This window comes from Triticum urartu, chromosome 5A (genome assembly GCF_056163025.1).
Source record: "Triticum urartu cultivar PI428250 chromosome 5A, HENAU_Tu73, whole genome shotgun sequence".
In the NCBI taxonomy this organism is placed as follows: Eukaryota; Viridiplantae; Streptophyta; class Magnoliopsida; order Poales; family Poaceae; genus Triticum; species Triticum urartu.
Window position 1 is genome coordinate 622745577 of NC_141877.1, and position 23283 is coordinate 622768859.

General features: G+C 47.1%; 1 protein-coding gene across 4 annotated transcripts; it reads left to right on the forward strand.

Moving 5' to 3' along the window:
- Positions 1–7450: 7450 nt before the first annotated feature.
- Positions 7451–13835, forward strand: LOC125511132 (myosin heavy chain-like protein). 4 transcript variants are annotated; one of them, XM_048676424.2, is made up of 9 exons: positions 7451–7810; positions 8799–8953; positions 9212–9325; positions 10033–10101; positions 10175–10252; positions 11162–11287; positions 11627–11785; positions 13315–13395; positions 13484–13835. In XM_048676424.2, exons 1-9 carry the CDS (start codon positions 7537–7539, stop codon positions 13550–13552), a joined length of 1125 nt encoding a protein of 374 aa, XP_048532381.1. In that variant the 5' UTR covers positions 7451–7536; the 3' UTR covers positions 13553–13835. The 4 variants fall into 4 exon arrangements, with proteins under 4 accessions (XP_048532381.1, XP_087378206.1, XP_087378208.1 ...); XM_087522080.1 differs by having other exon boundaries at positions 11162–11263; XM_087522082.1 differs by lacking the exon at positions 11162–11287.
- Positions 13836–23283: the final 9448 nt, after the last annotated feature.

Consider the following 23283-nt stretch of genomic DNA (forward strand, 5'->3'; position numbering starts at 1 on the left):
ATAGCACCTCAAACGGAGAAGACTTCAAGGTGGAATGATAAGAGGTGTTATACCAAAACTCCGCAAGCGCTAGCCATTCCGCCCACTTGCCGGGACAGTTGTGAACAAAGCACCGGAGGTACAACTCCATGCACTGATTGACTCTCGGTGGTGCCATCTGTTTGCGGGTGCCGAGCAGAAGAGATGTTGAGGGTTGTGTGGGTCAAACGACAGAGTTCCTTCCATACCTTGCTAGTGAAGATTCGATCACGGTCTGACACCATCTTGTCTGGTGGCCCATGCAGTTTGAATACATTCTCCATGTATGCCTTTGCCACTTGTAAAGCCGAGAACAGATGGCGCAATGGGATGAAATGGGCGTACCAGGTGAGTTTATCGACCACCACTAGGATGGAGTTGAACCCTTTGGAGGTGGACAATCCTTCCACAAAGTCCAGGGTAACCATTTCCCACGCATGCTCTAGAACTGGAAGCGGCTGCAGCAACCCTGGGTACTTCACATGTTCGGGTTTGGCTTGAAGGCACACTGCACAGCAAGCGATGAATCTTTTGACAGTTTGCTTCATTTTTGGCCACGCAAAACGTTGAACAATCCTGCTGTAAGTGGCTTGAACCCCGGAATGGCCCCCCATGGGACCAGCGTGCAGCTCCTGCAAGACCTGCTGGTGTGATGTAGTGTTATTGCCGAGCCACACGCGTCCTTTATACCTAATCAGCCCCCCAGTGACTTGAAATGGCCCCGTGAGAGCCGTGCCTGCCGCTGCACGTGTCAACTTGTCTGCACAATCGGGATCAGATAGGTAATCTTGCTTGACTGTCTTGAGCCAGGTTGGCACACACATAGAGATGGCTCGAATGGTTGCAACCGGTTGGCGAGACAAGGCATCAGCGGCTAGATTGGTAGCCCCTTTTCTGTACTCAATCTTGTACTGAAGGCCGAGCAATTTTGTGAGCGCCTTATGCTGCCAGGGGGTCGTCAGTTTTTGCTCATCTAAGCATGCTAGACTCCGGTGATCCGTACGGACAGTGAACTCCGAGAGAAGAAGGTAAGAGCGCCACTTGTCTACTGCAAGCAAAATCGCCAAGCATTCTTTCTCATAAGTTGACAGGGCGCGCTGGCGCGGACCCAGTGCTTGACTGAGGAAGGCAATTGAGTGTTATTTCTGCATGAGCACTGCCCCAATACCAACATCCGACGCATCCGTCTCCACTACAAAGGGTTGGCTGAAGTCTGGCAAGGCAAGCACCGGTGCAGACATTAAGGCTGTTTTCAGTGTTTGGAACGCTTGCTCACATGTTTCTGTCCACACATATGGCACCCCTTTTCGGAGTAGAGCAGTTAATGAGCGGCTGATCACCCCGTAGTTCTTGATGAATCTACGATAATACCCTGCCAGGCCAAGGAACTGCCTCAACTCCTTAACGGAAGATGGTTGCCGCCATGCTTGAACCTTCTCGATGTTCTTGGGGTCCGTGCTCACCCCTTTTGCGCTGACCACATGTCCCAAGTAGCGAAGTTCTGGTTGCCCAAAGGCACATTTCTTTAGTTTTAGCTTCAGAGAGTACTGTGATAAACGTTGGAACACCTCCCGTAGCAGCTGCACATGTTCTTCCACTGTTTTGCTGTGTACCAGAATATTGTCAATAAACACTAAGACACCCTTGCGGATTAGAGGTCCCAGCACGATGTGCATCCCGGAATGAAATGTGAACGGACCTCCAGTCACCCCATACGACATGACCTTAAACTCAAAGTGCCTGTGATGAGTCTGGACCGTTGTCTTGTGCTCGCCCTCAGGACGCATCCGAAGTTGATGATAGCCGGAGCGCAAATCCAGACTAGTGAAAATGGTCGAACCATGTAGTTCATCCAGCAGCTCTTCAATGATCGGAATTGGATACTTGGTCTTTACCGTGATCGCATTGAGGTGGCGATAGTCAATGCAAAACCTCCACTCGCCATCCTTTTTCTGAACCAGAAGCACCGGAGAGGAAAAAGGGCTTCGGCTACACTGGATAATGCCTTGTCTCAACATTTCCAAGACTTGCGCCTCAATTTCGTCCTTTTGAGCAGGGTTGTAGTGGTATGGCCGACGGCTGACCGGTTGCGCACCGGGAATCAGTTCAATGGAATGGTCAAACTCTCGCTGGGGTGGTAGTCCTGAGGGCTCAGCAAATAAATCTTGAAACTCTGCCAACAACACTTGGATTGGCTCGGGTACGGCTACTGATTCAACGTCTGGTTTCACTTCTGCCACTAATAAGGCATGCATGATCGATGTCCTGGTCTGCAGAAGGTTGAGTTGGGCTGAAGATATCGCGCAGCAGTGACCTTCCGCGCGAGCGACACCCTGTAGATGCACCGGAACCCCTTTATGCTGGAACAACATGTGTTTAGCAGTCCAATTAACTGTCATCAGTCCACGAGATTCCAACCAATCCATCCCTAGGATGATGTCGTAGCAGCCCAAAGGAAACAGTTTGAAGGTCGATCTGAACTGCACCCCTAGGATTTGATATTCACATACAGGCATTTCCTTATCACAGACTGTGACTGCTCCATCTGCCACTTTTCACCTTCAAGGGTTTGATCATTGGTTGAATTCCTTCCCATTCTTGAGCCACCTCTGAGTTCACAAAACTGTGGGAGCTGCCTGAATCTACTAACATCACCAGCAACCTGCTGCCCATCGTGGCCGTCAGTCGGAAGGCACGCGGGGCCTCAATACCATTGCCAGCTGCCGCCGACATCAGACACAGATCATCCTCCAAGCTCTCCACCTGAGTTGGGGAGGGATCCGGTGATGTTGGTGGCGACAACATACCCACCAGCTCCTCCACAACGTGCAACTGGACTGTTGCGGCACACACATGGCCGGGACCCCATCGTTCCCCACATGTGAAACATAAGCCTTTTGCCTTCCGGAACACCCGTAGTGCCTTGAGCTTGTCGTCAACCATAGTTGTAGAGGAAGCAGACTTGGCGATGTCCAACCCCCGACGCGTCTCCAAGGGGGTGGGAGATGGCAGAGTGCTCCCGGTTCTTCCCACGCTTGATGCCGTGGTAGGAGCCAGAGGAAGTGTTGGGGGTGCGCGCGCCGTGTATCGCCCCCCTTTTGCACTAGACGGGGGTGCGCGGTACGATGTCGTCAGCTCTTGTTCCTGTCGCACCATCTCAACAACCTCCTCCTGCAATTCAGCGAGAGACACAGCAGTTTCCATGTCTTGTGGGTGGTGTAACATAATAGCAACCTTAATCTCATGAGTAAGTCCATCTACGAAATGTGTGGTAAAAAATAAAGGATCCCATGAGCTATGGTGATTGAGAAGGCTATGCATAGCCACATTAAACTATTCTGCATACTCCAGGACATAACCAGTTTGCTTGAGCCAAGAGAAATGGCGCACCAGATGTTGGAACTCAGACCGCCCAAACTTCTCTAACACAGAAGCACAGAAGCTCTCCCAGTAGGACTCCTAAGATGAATTTGGGACCATTCCAACCACAGAGCCGCCGCTCCGGTGAAGTGCACAATAGCCGTATCCACCCACACTTGTGAGTCGATCCCACACACACGGAAGTACGCCTCACACCTAATTTTCCACCCCGTCGGATTTTCACCATCAAAATCCGGGCAATCCACATGCTTGTTGAGACTGCGGGAACCGCTCGCGACCATAGCACTACTACCAACGAAGTCAAACGGGGTAGGTGGAGGAATTGGGACAGTGGGAAAGGGTGTACGGGAAGGTGGACGCGACGTGCCATTGTCTAGGACCGGTGCGGGGAGGAGAGGCCCTCCCCCGACCAATGCCCGAGTCTGAGGTGTCCTGCGGTGGCCAGCGGGCCCGTGGTCGTCGCCACTATGGTCTGCCCCGAGCCAGGGCGCGTCCGCCGTTGCCGGCGCCGAGGACTGGTCGACCTTGTCAGTAGTACTGGTGTGGAGCGCGATCTTCTCCAACTGGGCGCGAATGTCGCCCGGATCCGCCTGCAGCTGACCCATGACGGTGTCCACGCCGGGCGCCAGGCCGCGAGATCTTGGACCACCGGCTCGAGCGAGGCCAGCGCCGGCTCCATCTTCGCCACCGCCGGAGCGATCTGATCCAGGCTCTTCTGGATCCCGAGTAGGGCCTTGACGATGTTGTTGCGCTCCGTAGCCGCTTCCTCCATCTTCTTCTGAAGATCCAAATCCGTCATCACTTGCTGTAGGCTACGATAGCGCGTTGGCGCCAGATCCACGCGGCGGAGAGAAAATTTTGGGGGATTTTGTAGGCTCTGATTACCAGATGGCACGGATCGAGGAGTTCCACTCGATCTACTCTCGATTCACCAGATTACAGGCACAATTTGTATCTAGGGTTTCTCCGCAAGAAAGGGGGTCGAGGAGGAGAGCCTGGGGTGGGAGGAGAGGTACATCGCCCATCAATGCCGTTCTGTTTAGTGATCCAATGATAACTCACACACCACACTCGCTGCACTTTATGTAGCTCACTGGTTCCACTCTGGGCCTTGGACGCGCGTATTGGGCCTGGTGCTTCTCCTGGGTCGGTCGTGGTGGGCTGGACCTTGCTCCACGCTAGTCACGGAAGTAGTTCCCGTGACAAGTGATTCTCGGAAAAAAAAAGTTCCCGTGATAAGTCCCGGCTTCCGGTTAACCCGAGCTACGGTGGCGCCAGCGTGGGACACGGTGGACTCGTGGACTCGCGCCCGTAGTGTCCGCGTCGGACGACGGCGAAGTCGGGGTGCCTCTCGCTGGGGCCGCCGCGGCCAAGGTGCACGTGGACGTCGCCCCGGCCAAACAGCGCAGGCATCGCGACGGCGGCGAACAGCAGGTCCGTCGGGCTCGTGCTGCGCCTCCTGAACGCGTCCCACCTCCGGCCGGGCGCGAACAGGGACGGCCTGTGCTTCACGGTGAGCACGGGGCAGCGCGACGCGGCGTCCAGCAGGAGGGAGTGGCGGTGGAAGCCGAAGCCTGACGCCTCCGCGTGCATCACCGCCGCGTCGCCGGCGTCCATGACGGTCAAGTCGCGCCGCGACCAGCGGCCGGGCGTCCTGGCCACGGTGAACGCCGTGGCGTCGGGCGATCAGAACCGCGCGTCCACCACCGGCGCCGTGCTCAGTTCCATTGCCAATGGGGGTGGGTGCTCCGTGCTCGTCACCGGATCCAGCCTCAACAGATTGCCAAGGCTTAACGTACGTACACCGGTACACGTACCCCTAAGTACTGTATCGTTCATCTGAGGGATTACTAGTTCCTTGCTGTTCAAGACATTAGTTATCCCCTGGCATATGGCAGTATATATATGCGCTTGCCTAATCTTTTGAATTTTAGTCCTTTTATATACGTTTGCAATGGGAGAGAAAAGAATCGAATTTGAATATTTCAAAAAGTATGGCTCAAGGCCTCGTAGGTCCACACCCTCTTTTTTAACACAATATGTACCCACTTATGTCACCTGTTAACCTCCTTTACGCTCTCATCGATAGTGGGTGCCGTGTCCAAGACAATGCACGCGAGCAACGCAAATACGGCTAGAAATGAGTAGAGTGTGTTTTTGCGCATAACTTCATTCCAAAAATAATAATTAGCACATAGGTAATTCATAGTGCATACCATCAAATTTTACAACCTTTAATATTGTGTAGCTGTTTTGTCTGGCTAACAAAATCACTTTGATATTATTTTTAAAACTACATCCTTTTGGTCTATGGATGTGTACAATTGAAAACCCTTGAAAAATCCCATGAAAAACCTTAAGAAATTATGGGCATTTGTCAATGTTAACACTTTTTTTCACATTTCTCTAGATCACATTCATGAGAAAATGCAAAAAATGGTGGCCGTTGATTAATATAATCCCCAACTGCAATTATTCATTCTAAGTTTCAAGTCATTCTTCATTCTTTCTTTTATGTGGATCAACATTTTTTGTGTGAAAAGGATTAAGGCCATAAATTAAGTATCACAAGTCCTTACGAATACACGCATATTAAAAGATAAAATTACATTCAAATATTGGGGGTCTTGAAGTCTTCTTCCTCCCACATCCTTTTTTTGAACACAGTTCAGACGCAAGCGTTCATACATACGCGCATACACTCACCCCTATGAACGCACACACGCACACCCTACCCCTATGAGCACCTCCGAGAGACTGAGCCGGTATATCATCTTGAGATTTACGAAGTCACCATAGGCGCCTCGTCATCGACGGGAACGTCTCCTCCCACTGAAAGCGCATCGCCGAAAATCCTGAAATAAATCCAGGAATAATGCAAGCACCAGGGCTTGAACCCTGGTGGGCTGGGGATACCACTGTCCCTCTAATCATCCAACCACATGTTGGTTTGCTTCTTCCTCCCACATCCACTGACATTGTGCCGTGAGCATAGCTAGATGCTGCCCCTCACCTCTGCTTTGGCACATCACACCTTTTCAAATCTAAGAGCTTTTACAACCAATGAACGGGAAGTCATCGATGTAGACCAGGAGACGCCGATGACTGCGATCTCCGAAGAAAATCATTGGAGAAAACATATCGATAAGAGCCTGTAGAAAATTTGCAGATCAGGAAAGCCGACCAAATTCAGGCGGATCCATCGAAAACTTAAACCAATCATATCTTGGAAGATCCTCAGAGACACAACTCTACATGCCCTCCGCCGTCGAGAAAGACACTGATGAGACAAGGATAGGGTGGGAAGAACATTATACATATAATGGGGCAATGCCGCCACACACCAAACAACACAAATGTTGACCATCTTTAAAGTATAGCGATCAAAACTCGGCGGATTGATGAGTTGAGGCACTAGTAGAAGGATCAAAGGTTTCATAGATTTCACTACATGGTGTATGTGGTAAGCAAACTCAAAACAAACAAAAAAAGATTCATTAGATTTTAAAATTTGGTCAAACTTACTGTTTTGACTTAAGACACCAAGACAGACGCATAATTTTGATTAATCTGGAATGCAGCTATCTTTTCATATTTAGAAATGGAGGGAGGATCAAACGACATAATTTTGATAAGGGTATGTACAATGAGGTTGACTCAGCTGTCTGTAAGCAAGTACACGTAGGACATTTGATTACGTGGTGGAAAAAGAAAGAGGAGAGAGAAACTATCCGTCTGTACAATTACCGATCGTCTAATCGCACAAAACTTGCTGCCTAGCGACGTGCATCATTCCGTTGTACGAAAGGGTGTCTGCATCGAGCAGTTTTTCCTTTCAGAATCTGTCCAACCACTCCATGATTTTAGCAGTGATACAAACAACTAAATAGACGATTCATTGTAAAAGCTGTCTGCAATAACTAATTACAGAGACTATATCTGACATGGACAGGGGCTACAGACGGAACCTGTTTAGACTGATGTACATGCCTAAAAAACACATTTCCTTTCCTTTTTCTTTTATTAGGATATATATAAGCAGCACACAAGTCAATGTCCGCAATCTAAAGAAAGTCAAACCAGCCGCCACCGCGGACACCGGAGCGCACAGCGCCAAGCCGGAGTAAAACCCTAGCTATGTCCGCCGCCGCCGCCGCCGCCGGGGCAGGCCCCCTCGTCACGGCGGCGTTACTCCTCCTCCCCCTCCGCCTCCTCTCGCTTTCCTTCGGCCTCCGCCTCCCCACCTTCCCACCCGTCGCCCCGGCCCGCCGCTCCGCCGCGGCGCTGTTGACCGTTGCGGCGCTCCTCACCGTCACATGCGCCATGCCCGACGCGGGATCCAGCTCCGCCCCCGACGCCGAGGCCCTCCGGTCGGAGATCAGCGAGCTCAGGCTCAAGCTCGCGCGGCTAGGTGAGCCACTCTCTCCCTGTCACTAATGCAATTTGGGGGCCATTTCAGAGTAGCAGGACAGTTTAAATCGCGCTGTCCCTTGCACACATTGTCGCTGTACGCCAGCGTGAGAGCCTGATTTGAGAAATGTAGTTCGTACGTTTGTAAGAAATCGCCTGACAGACACGGAGGACATTGGCATGGTCGCACCACTGAATTTCGTGAATTTCTCAGTTTTGCGATTTTCCAACTGAAACATTTTAAGAATATAGTTTCGGTTTTGAGAGACACGACTCGAACTCATATAGATTTCAAATGTGGAAGCAAGTTCTGATGCGCTCCTAAATTCTGAATTGTTCCATACTGGTGTCGTATATGTGCAATACGGATTCAAGATTCAGAAAAAGGAAATTTGACATCTGATTTAGAAGTCAGAGTTCTGTGTGTGAGGGATTTTTGAATTAGTTGTAGATTGGCCATTGGTATTCAAACTGTATATTTACGCTTCAGATTCAAGTTCCTGGGAAGTCTTGTGGCGCGTAGGTTTCGTCATGAACCTTGAACGATTCCTGTGGTCGAGGCAGAGATGCTTCTTTCACTTTCAGCTTATAGTGGTGATTATTAAATATTTCACAATTAAATTGATTATGATTTATGGTGCGCAAACAAAAATCAACCTACTCCCTCCATTCCTAAATACATGAAACGTCATAAATATATGAAACGTCATATATTTAGGAACAGAGGGAGTAGTTTTTAGTCATTCACCCTCTTAGTCAAACCTGGCAGGTTGATATATCATATCAAAACTCTACTGTGGTTTACGAATTATGCATCTTTTGACTTTTTATTTTCTAATTATATTTGAGAGAGCCTCCAAGTTGTACTAAAGAAGATAATGTATTTGCACCTGAAGCTCTTTGCTACTAATTGACCCAATAGTCTTTGTGCATTTTCACTGATTAAGTATAGAACTCAGAATCTTTACAAAATATATTTGTATCTCCAGAATCTATTTTGGAGGAAAACACAAAAACTTCGAGGAGTAAAGCCTACACTTTGGAGGAGGGAAACAAACCCACTGAGGCAATGGAAACTGACAACCAGCTTTTAAGGAATGAAGAATCTTACTCTGAAAGCAACATATATATAATGGAGGATGAGGTACCTCTCGCGCTCTCTCTACAAAGGCCCGGGTTTAAAAATTGATGGGAACTAGGAGAGGTGTCTGTTCCCACAGGGAGAAGGTTGTTACAGTAAATCTTTGTGCATCTGTTCTGCCTTCCATTTTAAAAATCTGTCCAACATCATATACACATGTTCAGCATAATGTTTTATACTAATAAAATATATAAGAAGGCAGTTGCACTGAACTTATGTGGGAAAATTCTTCATTCAGCTCATGGCTTGTATGCTCTACAGGCGCAAATCCTGCAGCAAGAGGTCAGAAAGATAAACAACATTGCATACACCATAGAATCACTGGCAATTGATGCTGAGAAAAGGGTAGAGTTCCTGAGTTCGGAAGTCAAAAAGGTATGCCCTGACTGATGTTCTTCTGTTGACCACTTTTAGTTTATATTTTGCCACTTTCTGGAGCAATGCTTTCTAAGCAAACTGGAGTGTTAATTTGTAGCTGTAAGAAGATGCTATGTGCTATAATGAAGAGAGGGCTACTTGGATAACTACAGAACTTGTTTTTGCAAGACCATGTTGTGTGCCTTCTCATATTGTTAAATAGGAGATTGAAAACTATAATGGGCATTTACGCGGAAAATGTGCATGCAAACAATGGCCCCTTCCTACCCTGCATCGCTACAATCTGTTGCCTCTTCCTTGACCATTTCAATAATCAGTACTGTCGCTTTGTATTTGTCTCGGGAAAATGCATGCACTGTTTGTCCTTCTAATGTTACCAGCAGTCTATGACCGCCACTCCCACAGTTCACATTCTCCTGGAGCAGTTATGCTCAGAGGCAGTGAGAGGAATGTGAAAATGATCTTTGTCAGTTAGATGATTGTGATTATTACTTGAAGGGCAAAAACAAGTGTGGTTGGGTTGATCTACCTTCTACAGTATGAGTTCCAGACTTATTTGATGAACTGATATACATTGTAATGGAAAATACATTAATCCACATGATCGATCACCTCTTTTTTTATGTATGGTACTAGAGTCTAGACTTGTTTAAATCATGGAAGTGAATTTGACAATGTTCTATTTTTGTTATGTTTTGAATCAGATTGAGAGTATAATTACAGAGCAATGGATCCAGATACGGCAATTTGAACAAGCATTTGTGGTGACAAAGGTATTCATGATTTGTTTTTTCTCCTGCCATATATGTTTTGTAAACTGTTCATTCTTGAGTGAAATGAACGCAGATGATGACTTCGAAAGTTCATAAAAGGAGGTTCTCTGAGGGTGCCTACAAGTGGTCTGGAAAGGACATACTTCTGAAGGTACTTCTGCAGTTTGTATAAAATAGTATTATTATCACACACTATTGCCTCCATTTGTGCTCAGCAGCTGCTGAGCTCAACTCCAATCTATATGTATTGTAGTAGTATACTATGTTTACTTTGCTGAATTTCATGCTTTTGTTGCAATATTTTCTTGAATCTTGTTAAATGTTTTGATACTTTTAAGTGTGAACCAATTTCTTTGAAGAGTAAATTGTGAAAAGAATACATGTATTTTGTTGAACGTTGTCAACTGTTTCAAAAAACACGGTGAGCACAAACGATGGATTCACCACCAAACAGAACACTACAGGGCCACAAGGGACACCAAGCCTTGCGACCACCAGAGTAAACAAACAGAAGACCGGGGATACTGGCAAGCACCATGATTAAGAACACCCTCGCGGAGCTGAGACGACTACACATGCTCAGCACGACTAGACACACTCACCGAGTAGGCCAGATCTAGCATGACCCACACAGCGATGGTGACTGAGGCCTCAACAGGCTCGAGGAGGAGCACAATGCCCAATGATCCCTACAACCAAAACAGCATCGCCACCCCACAGGGAGAAGTCAGGTCCACCTTGGGAGGGACGGAGACCTAATCCATTCTAGCCAAGACGGCTGCTACAACACCCCACCTCCATTGTGCTGTCCAAAACTCCCCAACGCATTGTCAGTACCGCTGCTCCAGCTTCCAGTGGACCTGCCTACACCGCCTTCAGGAGCTGCTGCCCCAAAATCCACAAATTGCGTCCAATAGTTCATGATATGCTGTAAATAGCATTGAATAGGTCAAAGAAGAAAAGATGCACTGAGAATATGTATCATATGTACTGATATATAGAAAAGACCTCGTTTCCATTCTAATTTCTCTCTGCTGTTTTTTGACGTTTCATTGTGCAGTATGTCAGGAATGTTGATCTACATGGCATGTTTCTTGCGGGGGTATCGCACACAAGGACCTGTATTTCTCATACTTATAAACACTGCAAGAGTTTCATACAAGTAATGAAGAGATGCTACCATAAGGTGCCTAGTTGACTAATTTGTCATCTTTGTGAAACTATATATGTGCTCGCTGAATATTTATCCATGTGCTTTGTTAATATTAATAAGCATGACGTACAAAATTCATGTGCTCACCTGTGTGCATCGAAGATAGACAACATACCTCTAAGATAAAACATATCAAATTGTTGGATAACCTTGAGCATCAGGGTATGCACTCGTAAAGTTTTTTTTTAACTCACGTAGTTACATAACACTTACTGTTACCACTCTAGTAGTACTGCAGGGCTAGCAGTAACTAGTTCTTCTTCCAAAATAGTTGTGTGCCATTGCTTTTGAAATATGTTTATTTTTTTCTAGGCTTCCAAGTTCCACAAAGCGATACAGTACCAGTGCTCTCCTGATGTTGATGTGCCTAATGCCTTCTTCTTGGGTGGATCCATCTCAAGATCGTGCATTTCTCTTCCTTATAAGCAATTCAAGATATCCATTTCATCAGCACAACAAATTCACTATAAGGTGCCATTTTTTTACTCTTTAAAAGCAACCACTGTATGTTTGTGCTTTTCTTTACCTGAGTTCTATACATTTGCCTTTATATGTTTAGCTAATTTTTACCGGCCTGTTCTAATTATATTTCTTATTTCAAATCTTGGATGACCATATTTTTGCTAATAGAATAGTGGTTTCATCTTTTGGTTGCCTGTGCTCTACCAATAAAAGAACAGCAATGAACCATTCAGCTGCCCAGCTTATGCTACTCTACTGTGTTCACATTCTATAGACCTTGAGCCACCTACAATATCCTTTCTGTTTTGCATGGTTCTGCATTGATATTTCACCATAAATCGTAGCCGTGTTTCATAGTTTGTGATCTTTATTATGCCCTGGTTATTTATTATCAGTTGTGGAAGGACTTAAACGACTGAAGATAAAGCTTGTGGCCTTGCTCCTCCTTATTTCCAGTGGTGGCATGGTAGGCAACCAATAAAGCGGTGCCGAGATCCGGAGTGGCTCCTCCCTGCTCTCCCCTCTGGATCTCTGAAGATGGAGTTGAAGCAGACATGTTCCAGGGAGGAATAGGAAGAGATCCCTTTAGATCTTCATACTTCTCTGAGGCATATCTGGTGTCCCCCTGATACTGCTCCCTCACCTTCTTTCCCTTGCCCCGGTCTGCTCTTCGTCCTCTCCTAGTGGCACCAGGGTGGTGCTGGATTTGTAGTGTTGAATCAGGCCTCTTTGGATCTGCTGCATGGTTTCGATTCCTCTGTATGGCACCAGTTTCCCGTTCTTGCACTGGCGATATTTTCCTTGTGCTTCTTCTGCGTTGGTGTGAAGGGGGTCTTAGCTGGCAAACATAGTGTGCAGTGGCCGCCGCCAGCCATCTCAACCTCCTTCACTGGAGGCCTACTTGTTAGCCTCTGGGCTTGGCCTTTCTTTCTGTGTTGTGTCTTCCGGTGATGCATCGGCTGCCACAGGACGATCACTGCCCATTTCAGGGGCTCTTCTTTCCAGTACATGAGGATTTCCTGCATGTTGGCATCAGTGAGCTTTTATCACTTCTGTTCAGGAGGATGACAAGGCATTGTCTTGTCCATCAAAAGGTTCAGGCTGGCCTGAATCTCATCTCCAGCGAGAATGAGAAGCGGCATGTCCAGCCAAAAGAAATGTATTTGTCAACTCAAAGGGGATTGTAATTGTTCTTTTGATAATATAGGGCATGACCTTTTCTTACAAGGGACAAAACATGATAACCTGAGAAAGGATCAAGCATTCCCACCTGAAAATGTAGATACTAACATGATTTTAGTGTTATGAATGGAGGCCTCTTCATTCTGTAGAAATTGTACTTACAGTGGTAATTTATAGTTGATAAAATTTTGTCTACTCGACGTTGAAAGGAATATATCTGGAATACGTTTTGTCTCCAGTTCATCGGTTGTAGTTCTAGAACTGTATGTAGGTTACGAGCTAGACATTCGTGTTGTGCACTTGCTACAGTATGATCTGGAAACATTCACTCGTTATATTTACATTTACATTTGCAGGTCCAATTGTATCTCCAAGATGCAATGAGATCCAACATATACAGCAGAGGTATAGCAAGTGAGCCGGTCACATTCTGCTTGGTGAGTAGTAGTAGTATTTTGCATCCACTCTGGTTGGTGTCATCAGTTTTATTGTGGACCATCATAAGAGTCCTTGATCAACCTGCAGGCGTATCTCATCGTCATATCTCCGTTGTGGGTTGTGTGGTTCCTTTTATCGTCGCGATTTGGATCATAGATATGATTGCTGGAGCTGCAGAGTTTTGGCCCTCTACTTTTACTTTGGACGAGTATAGAGGAGTTGAGATGATCAGAGCGTGAAATATAGGCTCTATTCTTTTTGTCTACCTTGCAATTTTGACCAAACTGTTAAATTTGGGCTCATCGATCATCGCTCTTGTACAGTTAATGTATGGCCCGCGTTGAGGTATGTACTCGTGGCATCTTTAAAATACAATCGATACGAAGTAAACAAAACGAAGCTTATCTATATTAATCCGGTTTGGGAAACGGTTTGAAAACTGGAGATACCGAGTAAAGTGAAGATATTTATTTGGCGGGCGCTTCATGGTTTAATCCTTGGTATGGTAGTCTTAGCTCGCAAACATATCAAGGTTTCACCCCTTTGTCCCGTGTGCAAGTCTGGTCTGGAAGACATTAAGCACCTGATTTTCAGCTGCCCTAGAGCGATGTCAGTATGGCATGCACTTGGCTTGGATGATGTTGTTAAACATGCCCTTACAGTGGATCGCTCCGGTTCTGTCATTCTAGAAGAACTACTGCGAAGACCACGTGGTTCTTCGCCGGTGCTTGGCCAATTGGGACTACATGAAACATTGGCTGTGGCAGCATGGTATATCTGGTGGGAAAGGAGAGAATCATGCAAGGGGCAAATGGTCAAAACTGAAGTTTACGTGGGAAAAAACAGGCCAAGGATCATACAAACTGAACACTGACGCCTCGTTCTTTGAAAACAGCGTCGGAGCAATTGCTGCGATCATTAGGAATTGTCGAGGAGAAGCAGTGGCGGGAGTGGCAGAACCGTTCACATATGCTGATAGCGTGACTGCAGCAGAAGCGTTGGCTCTTCGCCGAGGTCTACAACCTGTCAATCAAATGGGTTGCTCCAGGGTGACGGTAGAGTCAGATTGTTTGGAGATTATTTCGGCATGTAGAGGCGAGGCTGACATTTTGGCACCATATTCTGCGATCTTAGCAGATTGCTTCCGGTATGCCCATGGTATTGCTTCAATTCAGTTTCAGCATTGTTCGAGGAAGGTAAATGGTTTGGCACATTTCTTAGCAAGACATGCTTTTGATTCAAACCTGATGTTTACTTGGGACGATGATCCCCCTAGTTTTCTTTTACCGCATGTTTTAAAGGATGTAATTCTTATTAACTCATAATAAAGTGCCGAGCAGGTTTTCCCTTAAAAAAACGAAGCTTATCTCTGAAGATGTGCACATACAAACATGGCAATGTTTAGAAGATGATAGTCGTGAAAAAACCCGAAGCAACACTCACGCGGCATGGGTCAAGATGTCATAAGTTTACCAAGGACCCATCCGAAAAATATGGAGCCCCCGCGCCGCTCTTCACGAGTGACTTGGGTGGCGACCAGGCCAATGGCCGCCGTCGGCCTTGCCATCCTCCACTTTCCTCGCTGCTGCTAGAGAGAGCCAGAGGGCAAGCCCTCAGGCTCCTAAGGACAATGTCGGTGGGGCAACCATGAGCTTTCGGCGGAGGCGTGGTTGCGAGGCGTCTGTGTGAAGGCATGGTATTGGGACGGGCATAGTTCTCCAGTCGGGAGGCGTGGCGTCATTCTGGCGACCGGTGTGCTCCTTGTCTAGCAGTGGCCGCGCTTCGAGAGGACGTGCATCGGTGATGGTGATCTGCCTTTCGTGCCCTAGATCCGGCCATTTCAACCCATCGGTTGACGGGCATGGGCAAAGCTCTTTTCGGCGAGGTGGTAGACGCTGTTGGTGTGCTCCGCCGTTGGTGTTGGTCCTTGTGGTGATCATTTGGCCTGTGGCCGCGGCCTTACCGCGGATTGCAGTGGCCACCGAAAGGTCTTCATAATGGTTCCTCTTTTCAGATTCAGTGGTTGTCTTCAGCGGTGAGACGCAATCTACATACAACGGTCTGACACGGAGGGTATGGTTATGCAGCGGCGGTAGTCTAATCACATGTAGCTGCTGGGATAGCGGAAAAGCGGCGGCAACAACATTTAAGTGACTTTGATGTGATGCTACTCGAGCACCTCGTCTCGAGCTCCAGGGTGAAAGCCTAAGTTTGCGCCAACCTGTTATACCTGGCAATGACGATGTTTTTGCGTGTTACCTTGTTGAAATTATTGCTCGGATATGTTCGGACTGACTGTTGGGTGAAAACCTAAAATCTGGTCTTCGGTGGTCGGATAGAGTGACGGTGACGTTTGAGTGTCGCTCCCTTTCTGAAGGCGTTGATGTCAATGAACATCGTCATGCTCGTGGTGCCATGACATGGTCGGTGCAAATAAGGTCATTGTTGTAGTTTCTCGACCGTGGGTTTGATCATTTTTTTCCGCCTATGCATAGCTTTGATCTTGTATAACCTTGCTATTTCCTGACGTATTTTTGTATGTGTGTGTTATTCTTGGTTGCGTGCATTTCAATTATGTAAAGGTTGGGTGTGCTTATTGTGTTTGTATTCTCTCGGTGCTTCATTTTGGGTCAATAAAATCCACCCTTCGTTGAAAGATAAATTTACCAAGGACCAAAGAAAAAACGAATTAGGCTGAAAATATACTCAGGTTCCATGGTACATGTTGTGTAAATATCGTTGTATTAATCACTTTTTTTGGATGAGTGAAGAAATAAAGGCCATGGCAGCATACTTTTTTGTTTTTGCGGGAAGCATTTCGGTGATGTGGATGTGGATGAACGAATTGTGATGGCAGACTTGATGTAACTATGGCGGATCCAGATTTACATGCAGCACAGCTAATCCGGCGAATGAGCGAAATCTACAGACAGTCGGACCCAAATTTCATAATTAATTAGTCTTCCCCGCCAATTCGGTCTCTGTCTGTCACCCTGCAGCTTAGTTCCTAAGCTTCCTTCCCACTCCGACGCCGAGGCGAGCTCTCCCACCCGCCACCGCCACCGCCTCGTGCTAGCTTAGCTTGATAAATAGCATAGCGCCTCCCCTCTTTTCACCGTATAATCTTGTCGCCGATCAACTCCTCCTCCGCACCCACCCACCACCAAAGAGGAAAAGACCAAGCCATGCCGGCTCTCATGGCGAAGCGCCTTTCCTCGGAGCGCTGCGCGATCCGCCGCGAGCTCCACCGGCGCAGGAACCTCGCCGCCGCGCCGAAAGGAGGGATCGCCAAGAAGTCGCCTGCAAAGCAGAGTTCCGCGTCGATCCACAACTCGTCCGCGGACGAGCCGGCGACCAAGAAGCCAACGTCACGCCCGCAAGCCGGAGTCGCGACGTCGCCTGCGTCGATCCTGCAGCACGCGCCAGTGGCAGTGGCCACCAAGGAGCAGATTGCCGCCATGGCCATGGGAGACGGCGCCGTGGCCAAGGAGATCGCCGCCTCTGCGCCGCTGGGACAGGTTGCCAAGAGGTGCACCGCCCCGCCGCGCCGATCCGCGCTCATCCCGACCGCGTCCAAGATGAAGGTTTCCGCCGGAGTTCCCAACAAGTCCACTGCCCCGCCACCACCATCCCGATCCTTGGAGCTATCCGCGAAGATGCCCTCCGCAGCGGCCCGGCCGCGCTCTCCGTCGATCCGGGTGAAGAAGGGCATGACGGTGAAGGTGCGCACGCGCGCCGGGGTCCTGCCGACGGGGCACTGCCTCGTGCTCTGGCTCGCCGCCCGCGTCGTCTCCGCCGCAGCGGACGACGACGGCTTCCTCGATGTGATCTACAACGGCAACTTCCCCCGCGACGATCCCTCCCGAACCGTGCGCGTCGCCATGGACGACGTCAGGAGCATGCCCGCCGTCGGCGAGAGTTAGAGCCGGATGGATGGCCAACTAGGAGTAGTACAAAGCTGATCATCAATTCAGAGTTTCAGACTGCATCTGCATGATGGAGGCTTTTCGGCTACAGAAGCTTCGACGATCTATGACGAGTGTAGTCTTGATAGCTGTGTCTGGACTGGAGATCACCCGGACTTTATAGTTTCTGTAATCTGGTAGATGATGTAATGAAACTGTATTTGAGAATCAATAAAGATGGCTTTGCCTCAGAAAAAAAAGAGAGATTCTATTGTTATGTGAATCTTTGTCAGTCATTTACTACCTCTTCTCTACCAAAATATAAGATGTTTTTGTAGTTCAAGAGCACAAAGAACTTGCTGGACACATGTCCATCAAGTCCAGGACTTTCTGGCAACATTCTCTCACATTTTCCATAACAATATATCAGGAGGCATCGCAGAATAGCTTGATGAAAATAAATTGTCTGGCATATGCCAACCATAGTACACATAATTTTGATAGAAATATAATTTCTCGATCGAAAATACTACTTCACAGGGCGTAGCTTTGACAGTATATATATAGGTAATAAAGATAATTAAACAGGCTAAGCACGTTTGCCATTCTAGGTGACGGCTCTCCTTGTGTTCACACGCGTTTTTTCTGTATTTTTTACCGCTCCTATTGATTTAATGTACAAGGTCTAGCGGATGTTTTTTTCTTACTGCTCCTATTGATTTACCGTACAAAGCCCAGCAAAATGTCGAAAAGGGGTTTGCCCGCTTTATATTATAATAAAGCAACCACCGGTGCATTACATTCGAGCAGACTGATACAAACACACGTCATCATCGCACACAACACGCACCCAAGACAAGATACAAAGGTGCCGAGCACTGACACAGCACCCCACCGACTACCAAGCAAATTACAGATGTGCGGAGAAGACTGCTTGGAGCGGACGTAGACCACCACCATGAGAATCCACAACAGAGATGTGAGACGGACAACGACGAAGCCAGAACTCCAAATGGGACACACTTCGCCTATGAATGTCACGCCTCCCGCCATCAAGGCCGCCGCCCTACATTTAGACAAATTCAAAACCAACCAAAGTGACCGGCTTTGGTCCAAAGGGATGCCCTGATAGACGAAACCGTAACCCACGCCCCGCCTTGGACATTGCCGGAGCTACATCGTGAGAGTAGATTTTCTATGCAACCAGCTCGCCCTCAAACCTGCTACCACCCCTTGTCTCATTTTAAATTAAAAAGAAACAAAAATGCAAACACATGCTTCACCATGGGCCTCTGCCTACTAGTGTATTACATAAACCGACAACTCATATTCACATTGCGTTTTTCGGAAAATAAGCATACTTTCCACTCGGTCTCACCGCTTGTCGGTGTGTGCGGGTGCCTAGTCTTATGAGAGTGAGTTGTGTGCGCCTTCAAAACTTTCTTCTAAATATGTCTCCAGAGACCTCCTAAACTTGCATCTCATTATACCAATGTGGGCACTCGGGGGTGGGGTGGTTTTGAAGGAAATATGCCCTAGAGGCAATAATAAAGTTATTATTTATTTCCTTATAATCATGATAAATGTTTATTATTCATGCTAGAATTGTATTAACCGGAAACATAATACATGTGTGAATACATAGACAAACAAAGTGTCACTAGTATGCCTCCACTTGACTAGCTCGTTAATCAAAAGATGGTTATGTTTCCTAACCATGAACAATGAGTTGTTATTTGATTAACGAGGTCACATCATTAGTTGAATGATCTGATTGACATGACCCATTCCATTAGCTTAGCACCCGATCATTTAGTATGTTGCTATTGCTTTCTTCATGACTTATACATGTTCCTATAACTATGAGATTATGCAACTCCCGTTTGCCGGAGGAACACTTTGGGTGCTACCAAACGTCACAACGTAAATGGGTGATTATAAAGGAGCATTACAGGTGTCTCCAAAGGTAGATGTTGGGTTGGCGTATTTTGAGATTAGGTTTTGTCACTCCGATTGTCGAAGAGGTATCTCTGGGCCCTCTCGGTAATGCACATCACTTAAAGCCTTGCAAGCATTGCAACTAAATGAGTTAGTTGCGGGATGATGTATTACAGAACGAGTAAAGAGACTTGCCGGTAACGAGATTGAACTAGGTACTGGAATACCGACGATCGAATCTCGGGCAAGTAACATACCGATGACAAAGGGAACAACGTATGTTGTTATGCGGTCTGACCGATAAAGATCTTCGTAGAATATGTGGGAGCCAATATGGGCATCCAGGTCCCGCTATTGGTTATTGACCGGAGACGTGTCTCGGTCATGTCTACATTGTTCTCGAACCCGTAGGGTCCGCACGCTTAAGGTTACGATGACGGTTATATTATGAGTTTATGCATTTTGATGTACCGAAGGTTGTTCGGAGTCCCGGATGTGATCACGGACATGACGAAGAGTCTCGAAATGGTCGAGACATAAAGATTGATATATTGGAAACCTATGTTTGGATATCGGAAGTGTTCCGGGTGAAATCGGGATTTTACCGGAGTACCGGGAAGGTTACCGGAACCCCCCGGGAGCTAAATGGGCCATGATGGGCCTTAGTGGAAAAGAGAAGAGGCAGCCCTACATGGGCTGTGCGCCACCCCCTTCCCCTATTCCTATTAGGACTAGGAGAGGTGGCCGGCCCCCTCTCTCTCTTTCCCCCTCCGCGAATCCTATTCCAACTAGGATTGGGGGGGGGGGGAATCCTACTCCCAGAGGGAGTAGGACTCTCCTGGCGCGCCACACCTTGGCCGGCCAGCCTCCCCCCTCTAGTCCTTTATATACTGAGGCGGAGGCACCCTAGAACACACAAGTTGATCCACGTGATCTATTCCTTAGCCGTGTGCGGTGCCCCCAGCCACCATATTCCTCGATAATACTGTAGCGGAGTTTAGGCGAAGCCCTGCTGCTATAGTGCGTCAAGATCGTCACCACGCCGTCGTGCTGACGGAACTCTTCCCCGACACTTTGCTGGATCGGAGTCCGGGGATCGTCATCGAGCTGAACGTGTGCTCGAACTCGGAGGTGCCGTAGTTTCGGTGCTTGATCGGTTGGATCGTGAAGACGTACGACTACTTCCTCTACGTTGTGTCATCGCTTCCGCAGTCGGTCTGCGTTGGGTACGTAGACAACACTCTCCCCTCTCGTTGCTATGCATCACATGATCTTGCGTGTGCGTAGGAAAATTTTGAAATTACTACGAAACCCAACAGTGGCATCCGAGCCTAGGTTATTTATGTTGATGTTATTTGCACGAGTAGAACACAAGTGAGTTGTGGGCGATATAAGTCATACTGCCTACCAGCATGTCATACTTTGGTTCGGCGGCATTGTTGGACGAGACGACCCGGACCAACCTTACGCGTACCGTTACGCGAGACCGGTTCCCCCGACGTGCTTTGCACATAGGTGGCTTGCGGGCGACTGTCTCTCCAACTTTAGTTGAACCGAGTATGGCTACGCCCGGTCCTTGCGAAGGTTAAAACGGAGTCTATTTGACAAACTATCGTTGTGGTTTTGATGCGTAGGTGAGATTGGTTCTTGCTTAAGCCCGTAGCAGCCATGTAAAACTTGCAACAACAAAGTAGAGGACGTCTAACTTGTTTTTGCAGGGCATGTTGTGATGTGATATGGTCAAGACATGATGCTGAATTTTATTGTATGAGATGATCATGTTTTGTAACCGAGTTATCGGCAACTGGCAGGAGCCATATGGTTGTCGCTTTATTGTATGCAATGAAATCGTGATGTAATGCTTTACTTTATTACTAAGCGGTAGTGATAGTCGTGGAAGCATAAGCTTGGCGAGACGACAACGATGCTACGATGGAGGTCAAGGTGTCACGCCGGTGACGATGGTGGTCACGACGGTGCTTCGGAGATGGAGATCACAAGCACAAGATGATGATGGCCATATCATATCACTTATATTGATTGCATGTGATGTTTATCCTTTTTATGCATCTTATCTTGCTTTGATTGACGGTAGCATTATAAGATGATCTCTCACTAAATTATCAAGAAGTGTTCTCCCTGAGTATGCACCGTTGCGAAAGTTCTTCGTGCTGAGACACCATGTGATGATCGGGTGTGATAGGTTCTACGTTCAAATACAACGGGTGCAAAACAGTTGCACACGCGGAATACTCAGGTTATACTTGACGAGCCAAGCATATACAGATATGGCCTCGGAACACGGAGACCGAAAGGTCGAGCGTGAATCATATAGTACATATGATCAACATAACGATGTTCACCATTGAAAACTACTCCATCTCACGTGATGATCGGTTATGGTTTAGTTGATTTGGATCACGTAATCACTTAGAGGATTAGAGGGATGTCTATCTAAGTGGGAGTTCTTTAATTAACTTGATTAACTGAACTTAAATTTATCATGAAACTTAGTACCTGATTAGTATCTTGCTTGTTTATGTTTGACTGTAGATAGATGGCTCGTGCTATTGTTCCGTTGAATTTTAATGCGTTCCTTGAGAAAGCAAAGTTGAAAGATGATGGTAGCAATTACACGGACTGGGTCCGTAACTTGAGGATTATCCTCATTGCTGCACAGAAGAATTACATCCTGGAAGCACCGCTGGGTGCCAGGCCTGCTGCAGGAGCAACGCCAGATGTTATGAACGTCTGGCAGAGCAAAGCTGATGACTGCCCGATAGTTCAGTGTGCCATGCTTTACGGCTTAGAACCGGACTTCAACGACGTTTTGAACGTCATGGAGCATATGAGATGTTTCAGGAGTTGAAGTTAATATTTCAAGAAAATGCGCGGATTGAGAGATATGAAGTCTCCAATAAGTTCTATAGCTGCAAGATGGAGGAGAACAGTTCTGTCAGTGAGCATATACTCAAAATGTCTGGGTATAATAATTACTTGATTCAAATGGGAGTTAATCTTCCAGATGATTGCGTCATTGACAGAATTCTCCAATCACTGCCACCAAGCTACAAGAGCTTCGTGATGAACTATAATATGCAAGGGATGAATAAGACTATTCCCGAGCTCTTCGCAATGCTGAAAGCTGCGGAGGTAGAAATCAAAAAGGAGCATCAAGTGTTGATGGTCAACAAGACCACTAGTTTCAAGAAAAAGGGCAAAGGGAAAAAGAAGGGGAACTTCAAGAAGAACAGCAAGCAAGTTGCTGCTCAAGAGAAGAAACCCAAGTCTGGACCTAAGCCTGAAACCGAGTGCTTCTACTGCAAGCAGACTGGTCACTGGAAGCGGAACTGCCCCAAGTATTTGGCGGATAAGAAGGATGGCAAGGTGAACAAAGGTATATGTGATATACATGTTATTGACGTGTACCTTACTAATGCTCACAGTAGCACCTGGGTATTTGATACTGGTTCTGTTGCTAATATTTGCAACTCGAAACAGGGACTACGAATTAAGCGAAGATTGGCTAAGGACGAGGTGACGATGCGCGTGGGAAACGGTTCCAAAGTCGATGTGATCGCGGTCGGCACGCTACCTCTACATCTACCTTCGGGATTAATATTAGACCTAAATAATTGTTATTTGGTGCCAGCATTAAGCATGAACATTATATCTGGATCTTGTTTGATGCGAGACGGTTATTCATTTAAATCAGAGAATAATGGTTGTTCTATTTATATGAGTAATATCTTTTATGGTCATGCACCCTTGAAGAGTGGTCTATTCTTATTGAATCTCGATAGTAGTAACACACATATTCATAATGTTGAAGCCAAAAGATGCAGAGTTGATAATGATAGTGCAACTTATTTGTGGCACTACCGTTTAGGTCATATCGATGTAAAGCGCATGAAGAAACTCCATACTGATGGACTTTTGGAACCACTTGATTATGAATCACTTGGTACTTGCGAACCGTGCCTCATGGGCAAGATGACTAAAACGCCATTCTCCGGTACTATGGAGAGAGCAACAGATTTGTTG